Source organism: Akebia trifoliata, chromosome 5 (assembly GCF_017979445.1).
Source record: "Akebia trifoliata isolate Shusen 1 chromosome 5, ASM1797944v1, whole genome shotgun sequence".
NCBI lineage: Eukaryota > Viridiplantae > Streptophyta > Magnoliopsida > Ranunculales > Lardizabalaceae > Akebia > Akebia trifoliata.
Window position 1 is genome coordinate 32,044,628 of NC_141379.1, and position 20,141 is coordinate 32,064,768.

The window sequence follows — 20,141 nt, forward strand, 5'->3', positions numbered from 1 at the left end:
CAGTCCAGCATTTACCTTAGGCAATCCAAATTTTAGCTCAACCACATAAGATTCGAAATGTAAGGAAAATCGTTTCTCTTATGAATAATGCTCAAGGGACTATTTTTAACACTGCGTTGGACACTGAGCTGACGTGGAGATATATTCAAAATTTAATTGATGTTTTCCTCGAGATACGTATATAAAACATCTACTATTATAAGCATCCCTCCACGTCATCTCAGTGGCTTGCGCAGTAAAGCATCATTGTTTATCTCTATGAATCTATTTGCATTTTGGAATCTTTTGATAGTCAACCGTCAACTGACATTGGAAACCTAACTTGGAAGCAAAGAGAAGGAGATCAAACAAGAGAAGCCTAGAATGTAATATTCTACACACGTGGCTCCTCACAATTTGACACGTGGACTCCAGCATACGCATGAGAAATCCTGAAGTTTCTCATGCAATATAACTGTAACCCGAAACCTCAAACCTCACACACAATATCTTCTTTTCTTCTCTAAAAGTAATCTTAAATCTTCCTTCTCTTCTCTGCAATTTCAAGAACAGAAACCCTAACCCTCGATTTCCTTCCTTAAAAACTCTGAAAACTTTCTCTCTAATTTCAAATCTGTAAATATGTGGAGACCAACGTACGGGAAATCTGTTGACATTGAAGCAAGAAATCACCCACTCTATCCAACAATGCTCGAGAGTCCCGAGCTTCGATGGGCTTTTATTCGAAAGATTTACACGATTTTGGGGTTTCAATTGCTCATCACCATTGCTGTTGCTGCTGTTGTTATTCATGTTCATCCGATTTCAAATTTCTTCGTATCCTCTGGAGTTGGATTAGCTCTGTACATTTTTGTTCTAATCCTTCCCTTCATCCGTAAGAAATACAGTTCTTGAGAAAAAGATTCTTTCTTTAAGAACTATTTTATTAAATTTTAGGAATTTTTGTTGAAGTTTCACACATGTTTGTATTTTTATTTTTGGTGATTTTTTTTTTGGTGCAGTTTTGTGCCCTTTGTTCTACTTTTATCAGAAGCATCCGGTGAATTTCATTCTCCTGGCTTTGTTTACGGTTTCGCTTGCATTTGCTGTTGGATTAACGTGTGCTTTTACAAACGGTAAGAGGAACAAATCTTAATTATCTCTATTTTAATTTATTAATTAGAAGAAATTATAACTTGATTAATTAGTTATAGTTGTAATTAAGGTATGATGTTTATTTTGGAGAGTTACTATTGTCACACCAATTTGTGTGCAAATCTTTGATGATTTGTATAGGAATTGGTGCGGCATTAGTAAAAGTTGGTGTGGCAATAACAGCTATATTATTTTGATGAAAGACACTTAAATTTTGTTGCCTTGGGGTATGGGGTGGCAGAAAGTTGTAACTTTATTGTGTATAAAAGAGTATAGTTCTAGCTTTGAATCTTTAAAGGAAACCCAAACTTTTGGTTTGGGTACTCTGAAGAAAGTATAACTTCATTACTAAGAAAAGCATATAGTACTGGAGAAAAATTCTGTTCCCACAAAATATAAAGTTATAAACCTAACCCTACTTTCATTTGTGGGCAGTTCATGATGTTGGTTACTGAGAGAGCTGCTATTGGCATCCCAACTTTTACTTGTTACACCCCAATCTCATAAATTAATTATCACATCCTAATTAAAGATTAAAACACACCATTTAAACCTGTGTACTATTATGACTAGGCTCATCTAAAATCTTAAAACAAAAAAATAAATAAAAATCTAGAAAAAAAATTTTGAGATAGAACTTCTCTTGGTACCCTAACTTTTACTTATTCTCAACCATTTACTTATTTTCTTTATTTTTAGTTGGGGTGTAATAAGTAAAAGTTGGGGTGGCAATAGCATCTCTATAATAATAATAATAATAATAATAATAACCCTTAACTCTTCAATTTGATCATATGTTGAAAGCATCATGAAGCCTGATTTCAATTTTCATCCATGGGTTTTGCTCGAGGTTATGCTGGGTATTTTTATCTTTGTTCAATGAGTTCGAAATTGACTTATAATGGGGGAACTGTAAGGTATTTTCTTTTTTTCTTTTTTTTGGCTTGCACCATGTTTTGAGACAGTAAAGATGAAACTTTCTGGTTTGCTAGGGTTATTGACAAGTGTATCTTCTTGGATTTGTTCTTGAAGCTTCAAGTTAATATCTAGTCTAATTGGACCTCAAATCCTAGTCTCTATCAGCCAATCCCATCAGACATAGCTCCCAAAGCCAAACCAGCTCTAAACATGATCTGGGCCTATCTTGTCGCGGATCAATGACCATTGGGTCTAGTTAATTGGAGATTTGAGTGATTTTCATCTGTTTTTAATTGATGTTTTAATTGGCATAAGTAGTGTTGTCTGAGAACTCTATTATATCTGTTTGTTGTTGGCCACAGGGAAGGTTATTTTGGAATCAGTAATTCTAACAGCAGTAATGGTCATAAGCCTTACCCTCTACACATTCTGGGCAGCAAAGAGAGGCCATGATTTCAATTTTCTTGGACCATTTTTGTTTGGTTCACTAATGGTGATTATGGTTTTTGCTCTCATCCAGGTACATACATGGACCATTTATTTGAACTTTAATTTCTTCTATGTTACATGAATTTTTATTCTCAAAGTTGGATCTTATTATGGGTTTGTGACACAGATCTTCTTTCCCTTGGGGAGGTTATCATTGATGATATATGGTGGGTTGGCATCAATTATATTCTGTGGGTATATTATATATGACACAGACAAATTGATCAAGCGCTACAGCTACGACGAGTACATCTGGGCTGCTGTTTCACTGTATCTTGACATTATCAACCTATTCCTCGCTCTGCTCACCTTATTCAGGGCAGCTGATACTTGAGACAGATCCTTAAGACAAGAAAAAAAAAGAAAAAAAGAAACAGAGATAAAACTATGGTTTAGCTTTAACTCCTGTAACGTTTTAATTAGATTGGGTACTTGTTAGTAAATATTTTTTTTTCCTGTACACAATGCAGATAATGCAGACAATTTGATGAATCTATGATGCATATGACCTTAAGAAGGGTTCAGTAACAGTTTTGTTTAAAATAACCAAAACAATTGATCAAAAAACCACTGCACAACATTAGATATTTAGGGTCCCGTCAAGCATTAAAAATTGGTTAAAAAGAACTTGTTAAACAAAGTCGGTTCAATCCTCATAAAACACAAATTGATCAAATTAGATAAGAAATCAATGAAGAAAATCAGATCAATATTTAAATCAATCTCATGCACATAAATTGAGAATTGCGCCATCAAGGAGCTAATCTGTGCATCCTAATGCAGATATATGCTATATTTTCAATTTTCTTTTATTTATAACACCACCAAACATAATTTTAAAATATAAATAAATAAAAAATTATGTACATATATTTCTTTTATTAAGGAACTAGAAGAATGCATATTAATGTAATAGTTTTGTTGGATGATAGTTCTACCACTTGAGTAGTGCTCTTGGGTGGTGACACAAAGGTGACAAAATGACGTGTTGTTGCATACATTACCATAGATTCTTTTCCGCTAGATACAAGTAAAAAACATCTACAATTATGCGCATGCCACGACATCATTTTTGTCACCTTTGTGTCATTCCAGGATTTTCCTTCACCACCAGGTGACATTTTCAAAGTTCCTGACCCATCAATTGTTGCATCGTAGAACTTGATTTTTCAGATATTTTCAAAGTTCCTGACCCATCAATTGTTGCATCGTAGAACTTGATTTTTCAGATTATTAATTGCTAGAATGAAGTTATAAAAATTGATTTGCAAAATTTTTATTTGATTACATTAATTTTGAATATTGATTTTATAAACCACAATGAGAATCTTGTTTGGCATAACACTATTGAAAAACTGATCGTATATAGAAAATTTGACTGATTTCAAATATTGAGGTTAAAATGAGATTACAAATATTTATCATAGAGATTAAAGATGATGAATTTTTTCGGAGAAAATATCAAGTACATTGTACAAGAGATTGAAGATTACCACACTTAGGTCATTTTTTATTAGATTTAAAGAAAATTCCACAATCAAGGAGTATACGTCTAAATATCCTACCTTCCAAAAAAAAAAAAAAAACCATTGAATCCTTGAATCATTCGCATTTGCAAATGAACCATAATGTAACATTTAAAAAAAAGAAGAGAGGGCATGCAAAATCAAGACAGGTTGTACATGAGAAATAAGATGAATGACTAGAGCATCACTTATGATTTTCCATGTTTTCTGTTTTCTATAATAATAATAATGAACGGTAGAAAATCCAAATTTCTAAACCAAATGATGCATTGATTTCTAGAACCCAATTATGAGTCTGAGCCATACCCAATTATCAAAATGCTAAAATCGACAACAGTCAAATATTTTTTTTGCATAAATCCAGTGACACAACATTATGATATCAATGGTTACTCTTAACTTTCATGTATGACATTGTCAAGCAGTGCAACTAAAAACTACAAAAGTTTCAAGCTCATCCGATTTTTTTTTTCTTTTTTCGTTTTGATGATTTGGTGATATCAGTGATCCTCAATTTTCTTCAAACCTTTCATATCTGTCGTTTCCACCCTGTAAAGTACGACAAAAACAAAGTCACCAACTTGTGATACTATTTTTCTACTACAAGAATTGAGTTTAACAATTAAAACCTGTTAACTTGCCAACAAAAATGATCCAAGAGCTTTGTTTAGCTCAACACTGTCCGGTGGTCCAAGGCATTCCCACCACATGAATCTAAGGACCATCCAGTCAAGTGGACCTCAAGGACAATGTTCGCCTCAGGAAGAACCACCAACTTTCAATGAACATTGATAACATAAGATATCTATCACCTGAGAGATAATACTAAAAAATTGGGAAGTGGAATCCATCATAAGCTATCATATTCCATTCGTTCTTTCCTTCCTTTTTTTATAGGTAAAAGTGATTTTATAACTCTCTCTCTCTCTATATATATGGGACCGGATCAAGGGACATATAAAAAACCATATGTAAAAACAATGTAACATTAATAAATTTTCAAAATATGGGTTAGAAATTTCGGATTGAGCTGATTTTTTGTAAGGATGATCAATATGATGGGAAGATTATCCCCAAAAAAAAAAAAAATCAGTCCAATCTGAAACTTCTAACCCCATTAAAAGTGATTTAGAATGTGGACCGTCGATTTTTTGCCAATAATTTGTAAATCACTTTTGACGGATTTAGAAGTTTCGGATTGAGCTGATTTTTTGTGAGGATGATTTTCTCATCATACTGACCGTCCTCGCAAAAAATCAGCTCAATCCAAAACCTCTAACCCATATTTTGAAAAACCATTGTTTTTATATATGTCCCATGAACTGCCCCCTATATATATATATAGGGAAAGGTTCGGCACCCTACTAGAGATCATCCTCACCAAAATCAGCCTATTCCAACATTTCTAACCCATGTAAGACAAAACACGTAGGCAAGTAGTAGGGCACCGAACCTTTCCCATACATATATAAGGAAATAAATGGGTCGTCAAGGTGGCCTCCCCCGGAGGACATACAACCACCAATTGAATCTACTCCTCGAGTCTTGAAAAAAGTTTCCCATCTCAACCACTCCCCACCTCTCCCGCACCAAAAGAAAAAAAAACACAAATAAATAAATAAATAATAATAAACCCAAAATGTTGACGACCTCTTAAATAGAGTGCTTCATTCCCTTCAAAAACAAAACAATTCGTCTCATTCCAGATGCCCCCAACAGTTGGTAAACAGGATTAACCCCCACAAAATCCATTTTCTATCTAAATACACCCATAGAAGATCAGATCTGAAATAAAGAGATAAGTGATAACAGAAAGCACCCACGATGACTTAAAAGGTACATCTCCTGTCCCTAATTTCATAGGCAAACTTACAATGGGTGAATAGATGAATAATTGACTCCCCAAAATGGGACAATGGTTTACCAAAATGACTCCCTGAGCTATGATGCTATTTATAGTCAGAATTTCATTCATGGAGGATGTGGTGGCTGAAAGTGGAGAACAATAATACAAGTTTTGTCCACAAAATGCCTAACTACCATAGGAGAACAAACCTCATCTCAAAAATCAAGATTAATGGGGAATTGTTTGAAAGACAGGATCAGAAAATGGATTGAGGACTTCTTAGAGTTTGATCAAATACCATTAGAGTAACAAGCCTGACTAGAGCGGTCATTTAAAAGAGATGAGGTATACCATGTCATTGTGGGAATGAATGAGGAAAAAGCTCCAAGTCCAGATGGGTTTGCCATGCATTCTAGAAAACATGTTGGAAGTAATCAAGGATGATTTGATGTTAGCAGTAAATGACTTTCACAATAAAGGTTTCTTAATTTTCGATTGAATAATACATTTGTGACTTTGATCCCTAAAAAATAAGGAGCTTAAGACACTAAAGAATAGGGCCAATTAGCTTGGTCGGGTCAGTGTATAAAATTCTGTCAAAGCCATTGGCATCTAAGTTGAACTAGGCCATCACAGAAGTGATTGGTCCCCATCAAGATGGTACCTTCAACGAAGGGAGAGAGATTTTGGACTGCGTCCTGATTCTAGAAAGCTTACGATAGAGCGCAAAATCAACCTAGAAAAGTCTTTTGATAACAATAATTCCTAGACACATTCAATGAATATAGAAAGTAATAATGATGAAATATTCGCCCAACCTAATCTTGACCATCCTTTACGAAAGCTATAAAACTCATCATGGATATGAATTAAGACCAAAGAGGTATACTTTCTCTTTGCTTTCAACAAATAGGATGTCAATTAGACATACTCTCAAAAGGAAATAAGGAATAGTTTGATTACATAGTCATGAATTTAAATCTTCTTGGGATTCACTAGATATTCCCTGCATATTCCAGCATAAATTCCAATTTCCTGAAACTATATATTTTCGAAATCAAAAGCTTCAGAATTCTATTTTCAATTCCAACTCCACATCTACTTCCCAAAGGAACCACAAGAATAATTGATATTATGCTATGCATAATCATTTATAAGTTGGCTAAATTTAAGATGAAGAATTAGATTTGGAATGCTCAATTACTTGACAAGTGAGCTGTAAGACTAAATAGGACTAAAAGTGGACTTGCAGAGCTTCAAGATAAAGTTAGATCATTCATGTAATGGGGACGACTAACATTCTTAAGATTATATGGAATCCACTGTTAGCAATGTGCTAGATTATGATATCGTGGTATCTTGGCAGTTTCATGAATTGGGAACATGAAATCTTGGAATGCAACGTATAAAGAGACCCGAGCAATTGCAATTTGGTTATGGAAATAAATAAAAAATGAACATAGGAGACATATAAAAGCCAAAAAACGTGTGGGGAGAAAGAGACACCTTAAATAAGAAATGAAATATACTTACGTTGTTCCATAGAGGACAATCTTTTGAACTTTTGTGATGTCAGTACCACCTTGGTTGTCCTCAACAAAAATGGTCAAGCTAATCCAAAAGTATCAATCAGATCACCCCATGTTGTTGCTGGATATTTCGATAAGGGCAAAAAAACAAAAGATTTAGAAGTAGAGCAAGACTGAAAGATTGCACATACCTACGAACATTCTGAAACTTGACGTACTTTAAGATAATTGGCTTTCCCTACAAGAGAAACATAATAAATTGTATCTTGACAGTATTCGATTAACAAATTTCCAACCATAACAATTACTTCACTCATAACAAAAATTTATTTCTTGAATGAATGACCAGTTCTCATGATAGCATACATGGATATAGAAACTTTACCTTAAGATTATCTTCAGAAAGAACAATTGAATCACTGGGTGGGAAATCATTGACATTACTGCAGAAATTATTGCGAATAAGAATATCTGAACAATAATGTTGGCTAAAAAATTAAGCAGACTTCCCATGAGACCCTAGGTTGACAATAGCAATCATCCTTCAACCTAGATGCAACAATATACCTAAATCCCATGTGTTCCTTGTTTGCAAAGAGTTTCACGGTCTTTGGACCTGGTCAAATGACATCATATAAGAAATTTTAACAAAACCTATCTCACCAAATTGTGGAACAGTTGAAATATAATTATAGAGCAAAAGAATGATTATAACGAAAACAATCGAAACTGTGGGCATATCCATGAAATAAAACCATTGAAAAAAATCCAATTTAGAAAATTAGATTATTGAGCTCAATCAAGCTGAAGCCCTAGGAATAAATGTCATACAAAGGAAAAGAAGTGTGATGTAGAGGAGTGTGTGGGGAGAATGTACAAAGACAAGAATTTAATTTAACCAGATGGTCCAACATTGATTTCAACCATATCAATGGAACAACGAGGAAGCTAAGAGGATAGCTTCTAAGTTTTGGTGTTAAAAAAATACCAATGTTTAACTCACTTCCCTTTTCTCTATAGAGCTATTACCAAGAAAAGTCAATTTCATAGTAACCCGGTTAGATGGTTTCACTATGTAGGGGGGTACTAGAGTTTGTGCATGTCTACTGGCATTAGCATCCGCTTTGGGGTTAAGGGGTAGAAAAGGAAAGACAATAAAATTATACGGGTACTTTGGGAAAGAGGGGAGAAGACGAAAGGCGATATATAAAGTTGGAAGGGTATCCTTGGAAAATGGGAAAAGAGAAAAAGGAATATACTTGAAAGTTTTCCTCAATGATTAAATCTCAATCCCTCTTTACGAGGGGACAATCGTCCTGTTTTATTATATAGATGTCATGTGGTCCTGGGTTCTCTAGAAGTGAAGTGGTGACAAGGGCACGCCTAACAAATGGATTACAGATCCTATTCAAGTTCCAATTGGACCGGTTACAAGGGCTCGAGCTAAAAGATTCAAGGAAACTCTCAATGGGCTAATTCAAGGCATTTGGACTGAAGTGAATTCTTGCAGGCCTAAGGAAGATGTTCCACGTGTTCCACAAGGTTGGATTTCCATGATTTAAGCTTTGGAATAATCTAGAAAAGTTCCTCAAAGAGAACAGCTCAAATATTGTGTGAATTAAGGAGAATAGCTAGCTGCTATTTAAGGCATTCTTCTCAAGATAGCTATTTTACTTTTTCATATTTATTATTTTGGTAATTTATATTGCTGAGTTGTAAGGCTTGCATGACAATTTAGATACCTTTTTTTTTTTTTTTTTGGTTTTGTACGGAGGAAGGAATCCGAGAATTCCTTGTTTCCTTCTTATTGTTGGTTTAGGCGAGTTTTAGGGGATAAATTAGGACTCAATTTTTAGAGTCAAACTTAGGATATCCTTAGTTTCCTTTTTTAGTTATTTCCGAATTCATGGTAGTATATTTGGGCATTTCTAGCTGCAAAATTCGTGGACCTTTTGTATTTAAATAGCCATTAGCTTATTGAAATAAAACAACTCAGATTTTTATTGTTAATTTGGTGAGGGAACTCTTTGGTTCTTTTTAGAACTTTCTGAACTTATCGGAATTTTCCATGGCATTCACCTTCGACTTATCAACCAATCCTTCCATCATTGATTGTAGCGTCTTCATAATACCGAGGTTCTTGCTTCACATAGCAACGGGTTGCGGTTCCATACAAATCTGTTTCTAGAACGATCTTGGAGACTTTCTAGAATCACAGGTTTTGTCAATTCTTGGCGTGGTTCGTATCAAGTGGGAAAGTTTTTAACCATCTATTTAACTAAAATGGTTCCCTCTGGTTTATTGACTAGGGGTATATTTGATAACAGTGTGTTGCGCATGCTAGTTATCAACTAGCGAAAGTTGAATGATTTTGTGTGTTTGGCACGGCCAACTTGCGCAACTTATCAACTCTCCCAACCCTCCAACTTTCTAAAAAGGCGTTTTTCAACATTCATCCTTAAGGATGAATGTTGAGAACTCTCTTGTGTGAGTCATATGGTGTCCATTCAACTCACAATCATCTTCTTCCACAACACAGGTAATTCCTCATCTTCTCACTCTCTCTCTCACTTCACATCCATCACCAAGCACAATCTCCTTTGAAACCCTAATGAATTTTAATGATAAACTCTAATTCAAACTACTCTTCTACCATATAAACCCTAATTATAACTCTAATTTTGCAAATTGGGGAAGAAACATAGGTTCAACTATCAAACTAACTATTAATGGATGGATCAAAGTTTCTATTTGTTTGTTGTTGATTTATTTATTTTACTTTATTGATTTTCCATCTTGAAATCCAAGCACATGAGAGGGAGAGAGAAATCCCTAGCGCTAATTATGTTCTTGCTTCCCTTCTTATGCGTCAATGGCCCCTAGAGATTGGGACCAGTGAAGAGAGGGACATGCAGAACACAATTTTTGGTTGAGTAAGGCTAGCCTTACCAAGGTAGTAAGATAAATCTTAGTAAGGGTTGTTGAGTTCATCTTTTCGCATCCAAAAAACATGATCCGATGCCATAGGATATAGATGACAAAATTCCATGATCTTTGGAAAAAAAAATCGAAAAAAAAACTTATTTTTCACCGTCAATTTTACTTTGGGAGTTCATTAGCCATCCACTTTCAAAACATTGAATTAAGCCCATAAAACTTTTTTTTTTTATTTGTTTGTTTGATCAGAGTTTTCCATGAAATCTAGAGGACTGCAGTGTTGGATTTGCCAACTTCGTAATCCATTTGAGCTTAAAGCCCTTAGCAAGAGGTAAAAATCTTACTAAGTTAGTAAGTAAAGTGTCTTCCTTCTTTTCTTTTTTTTTTTTTTTTTTTTTTGCTTTTTTACTAACCAAACATCAAAGTAACTATTAACCTTCCGTCTGAACTTTCTCAAGTTCAACTTTAGCAAGTTGAATCATCAGAAGTTCAACTCTCATGCCTAACTCTCCTTTTCCAAACATACCCTAGGTAAAGTTGGTTTACTAGTACTAAATACAAATCAAACGTTACGACTTACCTATTTTGCCAAATGAAGGGGGAAAAACAGAACCGTGAACACATACTAGAACTCTGCTATCAACTGGATGGTGTATAAAAGAAACATGGGTTCATTCCAATAGCTTAGGAGCTAACACAATAATAAAAGATAGTAGGTGTGCAATCATATCATTTCTCAGTATGAGCTTTTGACAAAATTAAAACTTACTCTTAGAGAACTCTTAAGACTCGTGGAAGGTAATTCCAATGGTACCGTTTGATGCGACAAGATTGCCCCACTCACACGTTATTTGTTCCAAAACTCTTATGCTAGCACAACCAAGTACAAAAAAGAAGAGAGAAAATTATACCGTTTTTTTAAGAAGTTTGTTGCCTAAACCAACAACCAAATCAAGATTACCCCACATTATTTGAGTTTCTACCTACTTTGTTTTATTTGAGTTTCTGCCTAGTTAGTTGGGTATTTGGGGTTAGATAAACTTTGTAGATTTCTAATTAAGGGTAGGATTTAGCCATATGTAGTTCTTCAAATTAGAAAAGCATTATATATATATATATATATATCATCCATGTGGCCAACCAACTTGGATCTGTTAATTATTCTACAATTTCAAATGATTTTTTTGCATTTTAGTTTTCTGTTGTTCTTGCATTAAGATCACAAACACGATTCTGGAAATCCTAAATGAGGTAGAGAGTACCGATAGGTTTACCTTCCTCTTCAGGGCCTTGGATGAGTATCGAATGCAGTTTAATAACTTGAGTGAAGGGGATGTAAAGTAATAGCTGCTCGTCTGCATCACTCTCAAGATTCAAACCTTCATCTTCTCTATAACCCTAAAAATTTAGTATCACAACAAAAATTCATCAGACATGAAATTAGAACTAGAAAAGAAACCCTAATCTCCCGCTCAATTACCTGTTTAAGAGAATTAACTAGAGAATGACTGGAATTTTGATTAAGACATTCTACTCCAGTCCAATCTATGAAATCAAGTAGATCAACCTGATCGAGTTTAACATTAGAAGAATTGTCAACAAATTAAAATAAAAAAAGGAAAAAAGAAAAAATCTTTACGGAAGAAAATGAGAAGATTAAAGATATTATGTGGTGTATACTTGATTTCTTTGGATTGTAGAAGCGGCTTCGGCAGACATGATGGAGCGCAAACTAAGAGAGAAGAAAACGTAAAAATACAAATTAGTTGTGTTGCTTGAGAAATGGGAGTCGGGAAGATACTAACCCATGATGAACACGGTAAAGGAACATAAGAGAGCTGGTATTGACACCCCAACTTTTACTTATTACATCTAATTAAAAATATTAAAATAATTAAATGATTGAGAATAAGTAGAAATCGGAATGAAAATAATTTCTCTCCATTTATGAGTTTAGGATTTTTTTATAGTGAAACCCTTTCTTTATTAATTTCCAACTTAAAAATGAAATTCAACCGTGAACAACAACTATAAATTCTTACCTTCTTTCCATTTATCTTCAATGTTAAAGAGAGTTGTTATTGACATCCCAACTTTTAATTATTACATCTTAACTAAAAATAATTAAATGATAGAGAATAAGTAAAAATTGATGAACAAAATCTTTGTAATATTTGAATAATGTGTTTTAATTTTTAATTGGGATGTGATAAATAATTTAAAAAATTGGAGGGTAATAAGTTAAAATAGGAGTGCCAACAGTAACTCTTGAAATTGAAGCATTTTTCTTTTTTTTTTTTTAAATTCATATGCGTTGTCTAAGTATTGAAACTGTGGGTTTTCCTCTATCTCGTCGTGTCCAAAATCGGTCGGCTTCCTGATTTAAATGGTTGTAGTTGAAGGGATATGGATTATGGTGGAATAGTTTTCATGAAAACATTTTTGCCAAACCACATTAATCTTGATGTTTTTTCCTCATCCAGTTCTCAAAGTGAATTGCGAATATACAAATCTATATTTTGGAGAACATCTTTACAATGTACCAATCGATTTGGTATCCTTCAGATACGACAGCAATTCTTCCATGAACAAGAGCATTTTAAAGCCACCACATATTTCAGGACCTCCAAATAACCAAAACAAGCTCAATATGTTTATATAGTTGTGTGGGAGGTTCTTATATGATAAAGAACATCACAAGGATGGTAATGGTAGGTTGAGGCCATCACATCATAAGCATGGTAAAGGTAGTTTGAGGTTACACATCTTAAACGTTGGGGCTATCACTTCACAAGATTGGTGATGGGATTAGGGCTTTGATAAAACCATGGTACGAGGCATTTTTCTTGGTTTTACCTCAAATAACTCAAATTTCTCAAATGCTAGGCTCTCTTTCTCCACCATCACCTTATGACACCATATGACCATCACCTTATGACACCATATGGTACCTGTCAAACACCCTCTATTGTTGTAGTTAGAATTAATATTGCAGAAAATAATAGCTAAAAGTTTCCAAAAATCCTTTCTCTCGAGTTCTACTTTCTTATTCATAGGCTAATCCCTTTACTTAATTGCCCATTTTGCCATGTCACCCCATATCCATATTCAAGGGGATTTGGATTTATTCTCCTCCTAAATCCTCAGGCGTGTTGTTGGAAAACCCCTATATAATTGAAAATCGGGATACCTTCCGATACCTTAGTCTACCACTCCCTAGCTAGGGATCGACAAGTACTTAAACTCAACTCAGCTATGCTGAACAGAGCCGATGAACTCTTTAGGTACCACACAACTAGGCAGTGTCAGATCCTACCTTACTTAGCCGCTAAACCATTTGCAGATTCAAACACATGTAGGGTTCAAATCCAATTCATCTTTTACCCTATACACAAGGCTTCAATAAAAACAAGCTGCACTTGCTCCACACTCAATGGCGGCCATGGGTAAACCCTAACCACAACATGTGATTTTTATTTAGTTACATGTTAGGAATAAGACGTGTTGCTTGGTTATAAAGTCAAGACTATTGCATGGTCAGGATGGTTTTATTAATGAGCAGGTTCATGTGATTTTGATTGTCACAAGTAAGGATTTAGATTCTAGGACTAGAATTCAAATCCCATTTAGCTGATAATTGTGATTTAGATTCAAGAACATACTCCAAAAACACAAGTAACGAGCCTTGCTCTACTTCTGATCTTAGTCGATCCTGAATTTGATCACCAGATAAGTATTTTTAGAATCCAAAAACAATTGGATTCTATAATCCAAACCCAAAAAGAAAAAAAAAATTTTAAACAGATAACAATCTTACAATTTCAAGTATCTGTTTTCTCCTTGGGATCTTCCTTTTTTTTTTCTTTTTCCAGATACATAACTAACATAAAATTAATTCTCCAAATGTCTATAATACCCTCTGTCATGGTATTGTTAAGTATTCATACCTACTTCACGAACAAAAATGGTAGAAAGCATCCATATCTTTCCCCCTTGTAAAAATTTTAAGAACAAAAAGTTGCATTGAAACTCAAACTGTTCTTATTTACTGAGGGTACAATGGTAAACACCATCTATATCGTGTCGCAAATGTTTATTTAACTATAGGTAAGCTTGAATTGCCCACCTTGCCAAGTTGGTTAAAGTCAGTGAGGGTTGATATTACAACCTGAGTACAAATGCCTACACTTACTAATTACTAACCACTAATCCGCTTGCTTATCAAAAAAAGCTGATGGAGAGCATTCTTGAGGTGAAGACTTCTATTTTTATTTCCATGGAACCAAAGCCAGAGTTATCATCAAGATCACCAACCAAGGAAACTTGCCAGATAGAATTGAGCTAGCTGTATAAAAAAAAAAATGGAATCAATTACTCTTATGATGAGAAGAAATTAGTTGAATAAAGACGAAAGATATGCAATAATGTGTTTTGCACAAATGCGATATAAAATTGCACCACATTTACCATTATCATTCAAATTGGGTGTTTCAGTTGAAGATTTGTTGGACACTGTGATACCGAGGTTAGCGCAATTTGCTCCAAGGGAACCTTAAAACCAAATACACAACGCCGTGTTAGTCTTTCCCTATGAAGAAAGAAGATTCACTTCAAACTTAAATGTGTGGTTAGTAGCGTTCTTACAATCTCTGAAACAAGGGAATGCGGTGACATTTAGAAGATTAGTGTAACCAGAATTGCATTCACAATTATGCCCAAATTTCGTTGAGTTCGTGCACGAGCCTTCTCCACAATATGCCCAATAGCAAGCTAAGAAATCACAGAGATGTTTACAAATTAGATAAACTATTATGAGAATAGTGTTGATAGTGGTGATTAAAATGGTAATTACGGTCGAAGAAAGACTCGTTTTGCGGAGGGCGTTTGACTTCTGGGGCAGGGGATGCGGTGTTTGAGCAGTTGTAGTCGAGGGTACCTGAAATGACGAACAGATGAACAGCGACGTTACTAGTTATCTTGGGAACCTGTTTTCTCAAGAAATCACTTTAGGTGTTTGGTTCAGATTGTCAAAATAAGATTATGGAAATTGGTTTCCAAAATTTAGAATCTCGTTTGGCTAGATTGTTTCTTGGAACTGATTTTAGATACCGGAATTAGAATCGTGTGATGCAAAACATAATCTACCTTGTCGCAAAATTGCAAGAACAAAGTCCAAATCTAAGATTAGTCTATCCTTAACTTTAATTATGTGAGAATTTTTTTATATAATTCAATTCTAGAATTGGATTCAATAATCCTCTTTTATCAAATATGTAGAGGTTGATTTTGTGATAAATCGGCCTCAATCACAATTTCACCATTAAAGGATTTTTTACGTAGTTCGGTAAATGTGTCTACATCCACGGGCTCGGGGAGTTGTTTCACTATAAATCTCATGGTTACATGGCCTCCTCACCTCCCATTCGTTTTTTTCTTTTTTCTTCTCCTTTCTACCATGACCTTAAGGTTTTTAAATAAAAAAAATCCTAACTCTAATTAAATTGCAATTGATCATATTACCCCTTATCCAAATTAATAATTATATAAAAAAAGAAAAATAACCTTCTTAAATTGGGATTATTCCTTAATAAGGTAGAGTCGTCTTCAAATGATGTCACGTGCCCGTCTCAGGGTGTGTGTCAATAGTGCAGATGAATAGGAGATGATTTTATCCCTCCACAGAAGACTTGGGGCCGGCAATGTATTGGTATGGTTTTAGGAACCTTTTGTTTTCTAGGATTAGATTATTACTCAAAGTCTGGTTTGAATGTGATTTTCAATTGGCGCAAATGAATTCGAGATTAATTGATAAATATTTAATTAAAAAAATAATTGATTCTTTTTGGCTTTATGAACTAGATTAATTAATAAATATTACAATCCTCATGGGTGGAATATTGTGACCAGAGTCAAAGGAGCATATGATAATAAATTGATAATTATGGGGTGTTAGCTAATTTAAAATAAAAAAAACTGATTAAGGGTGTAATTAGAAAGAAAGTAAGGAGCTCTTACAGTTGGGAATAACGCAAGGCAGAAAGCGGAGATGCTTGTCATGTGTGATAAGGTTTTGTTTCCACCCAACTTCACATTCACAGATGAAGGAGAAAGTGTAATCAAAAGAAGCCTTGCACTTCCCTTTCCCACACTCAACTTCTTTGCACACATCGTCTAATTACGTAAATTTATTCAAGAAAAAAAAAATCCCAATTAGAGATAATAAAATTGTTAATTAAAGAAAACCCAGACACAAAAAAAAATCACTAAAATCTTAAACGCAGATAACAAAATTGTGAACTCAATCAAGAACACCCAGATGAGGAAAACAATTCATAGAAATCCCAAACACTTATGAATTAAAGAAAGAAAAATATAAAAAAAAAACCAAATAAGAAAAAAGATCAATCAAAGCTAAAATGAAGAACAAAACATAGAAGAAGCTGAAGTGTACCTAAGAAAGGAGAGAGGAGAGGAGATAAAATATCTTCAGCAGAGATTGTTTGTAAAACGATAAAGATTGAAAGAAAAGTGAGGAGCCTTGATGAAGCCATCTATGATCTAATGCGTTTATGAGAGAGAGAGAGAGAGAGAGAGAGAGAGAGGGTTTGTTCCAGTCTCAAAAGTTTTGGAAGAATAACATAAGTTTCCTAGGGATCAGTACTGCTTTCTGGCTATCACTATATCGGGAATCTCTAGGAAAGTCGTCTCATATTATTACAACTCCTAAACCGCCCATTAGCACTCAACTGTTTAATAATGGTAGATTTTGGAGTCATTGGCCCCAATACCATGACACGTGGCAGTTACTGAGGAGCGGAACAATTTAGAATTCATTTACATGGACCACTAAATCTTACTTCAACTGTACTTCGCCACTTTACTGAGGGGCAACTTTTACGTTGTCGGTTTAGAATTTTTTATTTTTACAGATGTACCCCTCATAACTTGTACACGATTGGTAAGTCAGTTTCAGGGTGTTTTCAGTAATTCACAACTACATTTAATGGAGAAATGGCGGTCTTGCTGCCACTTCAACAGCCACCTAACCTACGAAGATATTAAATTTGGGTGGATCCCACATCTATCTACTTTAAATACTAATCCGATAACCGTCCAATCACTTTCATCATCATGAGTCGAACAGGATACCTCCACGCGTTGTCTTACACGTGGCATGTGAAGTCTTGGGATGCTTTGCAAGATCATCTAAACGTGATTGGCGGTGCCCACGTTACCTGAGTTGCTTATAAGGTACTTTCGTTAGTCGCATGATTTTCATGATGTCTGTAATATTTCTTACAAGAATTTTTACAACATGACGCAGTTTGGGAGGGGCTGATTTTTGGTGAGGATGATCTCTACGGTGAGGAGATCATCCTCACCAAAAATCAGCCCATTCCAAAACTTCTAACCCATGTTTACAAGTTGAAAAATCGTGGATCGTCCATTTTTTGTAAACTGTTTTTGATGGGATTAGAAGTTTTCGACTGGACTGATTTTTGGTGATGATGATCTCCTCACCGTAGAGATCATTCTCATAAAAAATCAACCCATTCCAAAACTTCTAACTCATGTTTTGAAAAATGTTTTGCCAAAAAGTTTATCATTGAACGTGACCCATATATATATATATATATAGAGGGTCGGGTTCCTACGACACACATTGTGACACACATATAGACAACGTGTTTGTCTTATATGGGCAAAAATGTTTGGAATGGGCTGATTTTTTGTGAGGATGATCTCTGTGATGAGGGAATCATCCTGGCAAAAAATCATCCCATTCCAAAACTTGTAACCCCATCAAAATTGATTTACAAAAATTGGACGGTTTACAATTTTTCAACAAAAATTGAACGGTCTAGAAGTTTCATAATGAGCTGATTTTTGGCAAGGATGATCTCCTCACCATAGAGATCATCCTCACAAAAAATCAGCCCATTCCAAACATTTTTGCCCATATAAGACAAAACACGTTGTCTATATGTGTGTAGAAATGGTTGTCCTTTGAACCTGACCCATATATATATATATATATGGGAAATGTTCAGCACCCTAAGTTTTACCACACACTTTAACAAATGTTTTTTGTCCTACATGGGTTAGAAGTTTTGGAATGGGCTGATTTTTGGTGAGGATGATCTCTATGATTAGAAGATCATCCTCCCCAAAAATCAGCCCATTCCGAAATGTTTAGCCCCATGTTTACACGTTGAAAAATTGTGGACCGTCCATTTTTTGTAAATCATTTTTGATGGGGTTAGAAGTTTTGGAATGAGCTGATTTTTGGTGAGGATGATCTCCTCACCATAGAGATCATCCTCACCAAAAATCAGCCAATTCCAAAACTTCTAACCCATGTAAGACAAAACACGTTTGTTAAAGTGTGTGGTAAAGCTTAGGGTGCTGAACGGGACCCATATATATATAGGGAAATGTTCAGCACCCTAAGTTTTACCACACACTTTAACAAACGTTTTTTGTCCTACATGGGTTAGAAGTTTTGGAATTGGCTGATTTTTGGTGAGGATAATCTCTATGATTAGAAGATCATCCTCCCCAAAAATCAGCCCATTCCGAAATGTTTAGCCCCATGTTTACAAGTTGAAAAATTGTGGACCGTCCATTTTTTGTAAATCATTTTTGATGGGGTTAGAAGTTTTGAAATGAGCTGATTTTTGGTGAGGATGATCTCCTCACCATAGAGATCATCCTCACCAAAAATCAGCCTATTCCGAAACTTCTAACCCATGTAGGACAAAACGCGTTTGTTAAAGTGTGTGGTAAAAGTTAGGGTGCCGAACAGGACCCATATATATATATATATATATATATTTTTTAATATGAAAATTTTCATGAAATCAAAATTGTTGTGTTGTTGGATTGTAAATGTGATAAGCTTTGTGGGTCCAATGACCCTTTTTAAGATTTGAAATCTAAAAAAATATATATATGTGGGCCGCAGGCAAGAAAGAGAATCTCTCTATTGTTGTTGTCATTCACGCCACATGTTAAACGTTTATTGGGCTGTGAGCAAATGTGTCAAGTGCGTGCACCAAAATCACGTCATATTATCATCACTTTGCTTACAAAGGTTCCAAGTGGAATCGTGATCAATGTGTCTTTTATTTGTATTAGAAGGTGGCATGTGCAAACGCACGTCTCTAAAGGACTCATTTGTAATTTAAAATATCACTTAAAATGGTGATTTTGAATATTACATAGTTTTAAAAAAATAGAGTCATGATATTCTAACCAGAAAGTCTTCACTCGGTCAATACTCGACTAATGTGGCACGGACACAAAGTCATAGATATTTTTCTTTGGGATACACAACTGCACATCTTTTTATTGGGATTGCAATTGTGTATCCCAAGAAAAATGATCTATGGTTTTGTGTTTGTGCCACATCAACCGAGTATTGATCGAGTGAAAATTTTTTAGTTAGAAAATCTTTATTCAAAAAACTATTTATATAATTTGAAAAACTAACCACCATGATTTTGGTGATATGGGATTGTAATTTTTTTTTTATTATTATATTAAAATAATCTGATTATATAAGTTTAAATGTTAAGGTGGGGCATTTTTGAAAGATTCGTGATAAAATGATACTCTAAATTATACATGGTTGATGTGGCAAGTGTAGAGTATCATAGATATTTTTCTTTGGAATACACAAGGAAAAAGATCTACAGTTCTGTGCTCTTGCCACATCAATCGCATACTATTTAGAGCATCATTTTATCATGAAATCGAAAT

The 20,141-nt window shown here is 34.6% G+C and overlaps 3 protein-coding genes across 6 annotated transcripts; 1 reads left to right on the forward strand and 2 right to left on the reverse strand.

The window, feature by feature from the left end:
• Positions 1–460: 460 nt before the first annotated feature.
• LOC147402246 (protein LIFEGUARD 2-like) lies at positions 461–3,057 on the forward strand. Its single transcript, XM_086443848.1, has 4 exons — positions 461–874; positions 1,002–1,115; positions 2,415–2,572; positions 2,669–3,057. Exons 1-4 carry the CDS (start codon positions 622–624, stop codon positions 2,873–2,875), a joined length of 732 nt encoding a protein of 243 aa, XP_086299974.1. The 5' UTR covers positions 461–621; the 3' UTR covers positions 2,876–3,057.
• Positions 3,058–4,386: 1,329 nt separating this feature from the next.
• Positions 4,387–12,217, reverse strand: LOC147402247 (PITH domain protein (DUF1000)). Of its 4 annotated transcripts, XR_015178856.1 has the most exons (9): positions 12,060–12,217; positions 11,860–11,946; positions 11,654–11,777; positions 8,010–8,058; positions 7,828–7,885; positions 7,634–7,680; positions 7,447–7,524; positions 4,697–4,842; positions 4,387–4,616 (listed from the first exon to the last, which is right to left on the reverse strand). XR_015178856.1 is itself a non-coding variant. In XM_086443851.1 (8 exons), the coding sequence occupies exons 1-8, from the start codon at positions 12,096–12,098 to the stop codon at positions 4,797–4,799; spliced, it is 528 nt and encodes a 175-aa protein (XP_086299977.1). In that variant the 5' UTR covers positions 12,099–12,217; the 3' UTR covers positions 4,387–4,796. The 4 variants fall into 4 exon arrangements, 3 of the variants coding, with proteins under 3 accessions (XP_086299977.1, XP_086299976.1, XP_086299978.1); XM_086443851.1 differs by having other exon boundaries at positions 4,387–4,842; XM_086443850.1 differs by lacking the exon at positions 4,697–4,842 and having other exon boundaries at positions 12,060–12,216.
• A 2,180-nt stretch (positions 12,218–14,397) lies between these two features.
• LOC147402248 (neurogenic locus notch-like protein) lies at positions 14,398–17,081 on the reverse strand. The gene is made up of 6 exons (XM_086443853.1): positions 16,831–17,081; positions 16,395–16,550; positions 15,232–15,315; positions 15,024–15,149; positions 14,847–14,930; positions 14,398–14,724 (listed from the first exon to the last, which is right to left on the reverse strand). The coding sequence occupies exons 1-6, from the start codon at positions 16,928–16,930 to the stop codon at positions 14,648–14,650; spliced, it is 627 nt and encodes a 208-aa protein (XP_086299979.1). The 5' UTR covers positions 16,931–17,081; the 3' UTR covers positions 14,398–14,647.
• Positions 17,082–20,141: the final 3,060 nt, after the last annotated feature.

Bases quoted from the DNA above. Each gene is read 5' to 3' on its own strand.
- LOC147402246 (XM_086443848.1), top strand. From the start codon at position 622: ATGTGGAGACCAACGTACGGGAAATCTGTTGACATTGAAGCAAGAAAT. The intron at 1,116-2,414 runs GTAAGAGGAACA...TGTTGGCCACAG, and splicing joins AACGTGTGCTTTTACAAACG to GGAAGGTTATTTTGGAATCA. The intron at 2,573-2,668 runs GTACATACATGG...TTTGTGACACAG, and splicing joins TGGTTTTTGCTCTCATCCAG to ATCTTCTTTCCCTTGGGGAG.
- LOC147402247 (XM_086443850.1), bottom strand. From the start codon at position 12,098: ATGTCTGCCGAAGCCGCTTCTACAATCCAAAGAAATCAA. The intron at 8,059-11,653 runs GTAAACCTATCG...TCATTTGACCAG, and splicing joins CCAAGGCCCTGAAGAGGAAG to GTCCAAAGACCGTGAAACTC. The intron at 4,617-7,446 runs GTAAGTATATTT...CGTACTTTACAG, and splicing joins ATTGTCCTCTATGGAACAAC to GGTGGAAACGACAGATATGA.
- LOC147402248 (XM_086443853.1), bottom strand. From the start codon at position 16,930: ATGGCTTCATCAAGGCTCCTCACTTTTCTTTCAATCTTTATCGTTTTA. The intron at 16,551-16,830 runs GTACACTTCAGC...TTACGTAATTAG, and splicing joins TCTCCTCTCTCCTTTCTTAG to ACGATGTGTGCAAAGAAGTT. The intron at 15,316-16,394 runs GTAAGAGCTCCT...TCGTCATTTCAG, and splicing joins GCCTTGCGTTATTCCCAACT to GTACCCTCGACTACAACTGC.